At 44.2% G+C, this 4198-nt stretch overlaps 1 protein-coding gene across 1 annotated transcript; it reads right to left on the bottom strand.

Annotated features, from left to right (window-relative positions):
• Positions 1-1526: 1526 nt before the first annotated feature.
• Positions 1527-2118, bottom strand: LOC311117066 (secreted frizzled-related protein 5-like; the record flags this gene model as incomplete). Its single annotated transcript, XM_084192057.1, has 1 exon — positions 1527-2118. A coding segment is annotated over one exon (592 nt), but the record flags the coding sequence as incomplete, so codon positions are not given.
• Between the last annotated feature and the right edge of the window lie 2080 nt (positions 2119-4198).

The following is a 4198-nucleotide window of genomic DNA, read 5'->3' as shown; positions in this document are numbered from 1 at the left end:
GAGACCTAGCTGCCCTCCACGCTACGCTGCCTGTCTCTCTGTGCTTGACCTGGCTACTTTCTCACTAGGCTCATTGTCTGTCGTCAGCACAGAGCTGCTACCATATGAGATGCAATGCCATGGTCTGGGTGTGTTACATTAGCAGATATATAACTAATACAGTATGTCAGAGTAAGTTAAATATAATTAACATGGTTAAATATAACTTTTTGACATATTCTACTGAATCATTAGCATTGTGAATGACGGTCATCCATTCTCCACTTTATGCATGTAAAGGTAACATTTCATGTTTCGTCTTATATTATTGTAAGGTTAATCCCTACTTTCAGTGAATTCTACAGGTAAATAGATGTCCTTATGATTTCTTATAGAATAGTTCAGTTCAAATTTTAAAAGTAAACATGCTTTCAATCAACATCTGATTTTTAGATATGTTTGTCTTATTTATATCTGAGGATTTGTTTGGAAGCACATTGAAGTTTAGGTCTGTTTTCCCTGACCTAGATTAAACCTACTCCTGGAGTTAAAAGCATGCTGAATGCAGAATCTCTAAAAGTGTTCTCTAGTCCAGGAATAGGCTTTGTGTCTGGGAAACCAGCCCTACGGGTTGATGTGAAAAGCTGACGTCCCTAAGATCATCTTATCATACAGTCTGAAGACTGCAACTTGTTCTTTCTTCCATTTAATACACACTAGCAGTTCCACAGTCGGATAGTTGAACTGAAAATGTTTTCCTGGTCTACAGTAACTTTTATTGTAATCTCTGCCATTGCAATTAGAATAAATCGGTGCAATATTTGACATTAACATTTCCCCTTTGTCTTTCTTTGATGTCACACTGTAGACATGGACATTTCACTGTGGTGGTCTATCTATTGTTTTCAGCTCTCTCATATTCTAGGAGAAACACCGACTTGCCTAGAGGGGATGTTAGCTGTACTATAGGAATATAATACATTCTGATATCTAACCTGGAACGTTCCCATCTTTTCTTCCCTAGGTATATTTACATTTTACATTTTAGTCATTTAGCAGACACTCTTATCCAGAGCGACTTACAGTTAGTGAGTGCATACATTTTCATACTGGCCCCCCGTGGGAAACGAACCCACAACCCTGGTGTTGCAAACGCCATGCTCTACCAACTGAGCTACAGAGGGCCATATCTTATGGCAGTTGCATTGACTTAAAAGGTTTATATTTGTATTTATAACTCTCAAAAATAGTTTGAGTGGTTTGTTATTTTCTATCCAAAGGTTATACACGCCAATAGCAAAAATGTAACGTAAATCTTGTTCTAGAATGTCTTCTGTTCCATGCTCTGTAGCGGGAGTAAGATTGGGGGCTGGGGCTCTCTCATCCACAACCAGTGTGGTGTGAAGGCACAAACCATATTCAACCTGACAGTCAACTAAACTACTTATAGGGAAGGGACCATTATCATGACACATAGGGGCTCTTTTTCACACAAGTTAGTATACGGTCTCTAAATAGGGTTGTGAATAAGGTGTGTGTGATCTTACCTGGAGCCGGCGTGGCCTGGTTCCCAGCAAACTGTATGGGGATACACAGATCATTATCAATAGGAAACTTTTCGCAGGTCAACATCTCTGGCCAGGGGAACCCGTATGTCTCCATAACGGGGGCACAGCTGTCTCTCACGGCTTCACACAGTGAACGACACGGGTAGATGGGCCTGTCCAGACACACAGGGGCGAACAGGGAACACAGGAACACCTGCGTATCCGCGTGGCACCGCTTGGCAAGAAGCGGCACCCAGCTACCTGCCTGCTGTTTGACCTCGGGCATGGTCTCGTGGTCCAGCAGGTTGGGCAGGCGCATCTTCTTGTAGCCCACGTTGTGGCAGAGGCGTAAATCGGCGGGGATGTCCACGCACTGCGGCTCCTTGGTGTAGAAGCGGCCGTTGTGGAAGTTGTCCGATTGCCAGCTGTAGTAGTCGTATTCGTCGGCGGCCGAGGCGGGGGAGGTGAGGAGGAGGAGGAGGAGGAGGAGGGACAGTGAGAGAGATAGTGCCATGGTGGAGAAGGGGTTAGTGAGTAGGGGTCCCCTCCGCTGCTGCCTGCTGTGGCTGTGGTTCTTTTGTCCCTGTGCCATGTTGCTCTGAGCTCTCGGAGGGAGAAAGAAAGGAGGTCCAACGTGACTCAGGGCTTCTGGAGGATAAAGGAAAACTCTTTGTGCTAAAGAAACAAACTAGAATCCTTTTTCCTGTCCAAGAACGAGAGCAGAAGCGGAGACACCAAACAAAAAGAAAGTGTGTATTCCTGTCTTCTTTCAACAGAGAGAAAATGATTGTGTTAGTGTGTGTCCAGTCCTCTCCTCCCCGCGCTGGTAGAGATGTGTGTCTCTGTCTCACGTGGTCGTAAGAAGGGAGACAAGGGTCGAGGGTAAGACGAGGGGTGAGTGGAGGGTGAGTGCTGTGTGCGCCTCCTTTCCCTCTGTCTAACTCTCTGTCAAACTCTAACTCTATCTCTCTCTTGCTCTCTCCCTGCAGTTCTCTCTATCTCACTCCACAGCTGTCTCTTCCTCTGTCTCTACCTCCACCTCTCTCCTGCTCTCTCTGTGTGTGTGGAGCAGCTACAGTATACCAGCTAGTGGGATAGTTTCTCCCTGTATGCTGTCAGGCCTCCTAGCAGACTGCCTCCCACTGGCCCCACACAGCGCTACCTCAGCCAATCAAAGACCAGGAGGAGGTCCTGAGAGGGGGAAGAGATTCTTCCCCCCCACCTCACCCTCTCTGGTAGACACTCCCTGAGGCAGAGAGAGGCAGGCAGAGAGAGGGAGAGAGAGAGAGAGAGAGAGAGAGAGAGAGAGAGAGAGAGAGAGAGAGAGAGAGAGAGAGAGAGAGAGAGAGAGAGAGAGAGAGAGAGAGAGAGAGAGAGAGAGAGAGAGAGAGAGAGAGAGAAACCCTCCAACCCCAAAAGGCCTGTGGTGTTGATGGTATTATAAACAAAATGAGAAAATATACAAATTCAATTCCTCTGCAGTATAATCATCTCTGCAGTATAATCTTCAACATTTATATCAATGAATTGGCAAGGTCACCAAAACAGTCTGGAGCACCCGTCCTCACCCTACTGGACTCGGAAATGAAATGTCTACTGTTTTTATTTTATTTTATTTTTTATTTTAATTTTTTTACACATATACACACATACACACACACACACACACACACACACACACACATACATACATACATACATACATACATACATACATACATACATACATACATATACATACATATCCTTTAAAAATATATATATATATTCCCCTTTATTACTTTCCAACCCCGCCACCCTTTCCCTACTTGGAGTAAACTAGTGAACAACAATGCTTACTGTACAAATGTCTACTGTTTGCTGATGATCTGGTGCTGTCCTCAACCAAAGAGGGCCTGCAGCAGCACATAGATCTTCTGCACAGATTCTGTCAGACTTGGGCCCTAACAGTAAATCTCAGTAAGACAAAAATAATGGTGTTCCAAAAAAGGTCCAGTTGCCAGGACAAAAAATACAAATTCTATCTCAACTCTGTTGCCCTAGAGCACACAAATAATTATACCTACTTCAGTCTAAACATCAACACCACAGGTAACTTCCACAAGGCTGTGAACGATCTAAGAGACAAGGCAAGAAGGGCCTTCTATGCCATCAAAAGGAACATACAATTTGACATACCAATTAGGATCTGGCTAAAAATACCTCAATCAGTTATATAACCCATTGCCCTCTATGGTTGTCAGGCCTGGAGTCAACTCACCAATCAAGAATTCACAAAATGGGACAAACACCCAATTGAGACTCTGCATGCATAATTCAACAAAAATATACTTTGTGTCCAACGCAAACCCCAAACAATACATGCAGAGCAGAATTAGGACAATACCCGCTAGTTATCAAAATCCAGAAAAGAGCTGTTAAATTCTACAACCATCTAAAAGGAAGTGATATCCACACATTGCAACACAAAGTCCTCACCTACAGAGAGTTGAACATAGAGAAGAGTCCCCTCAGCCAGCTGGTTCAGGGGTTCTGTTCACAAACACCAACAGACCCCACAGAGCCCCAGGACAGCAACACAATTAGACCCAAACCACATCATGAGAAAACAGAAAGATAACTATATGGCACAATGGAAAGACTCAACCAAAAAACAGAGCAAATTGGAATGC

This window comes from Coregonus lavaretus (genome assembly GCF_964263955.1).
Source record: "Coregonus lavaretus genome assembly, contig: HAP1_SCAFFOLD_4106, whole genome shotgun sequence".
Classification (NCBI taxonomy): domain Eukaryota; kingdom Metazoa; phylum Chordata; class Actinopteri; order Salmoniformes; family Salmonidae; genus Coregonus; species Coregonus lavaretus.
This window is presented reverse-complemented; position numbering and strand designations above follow the sequence as displayed.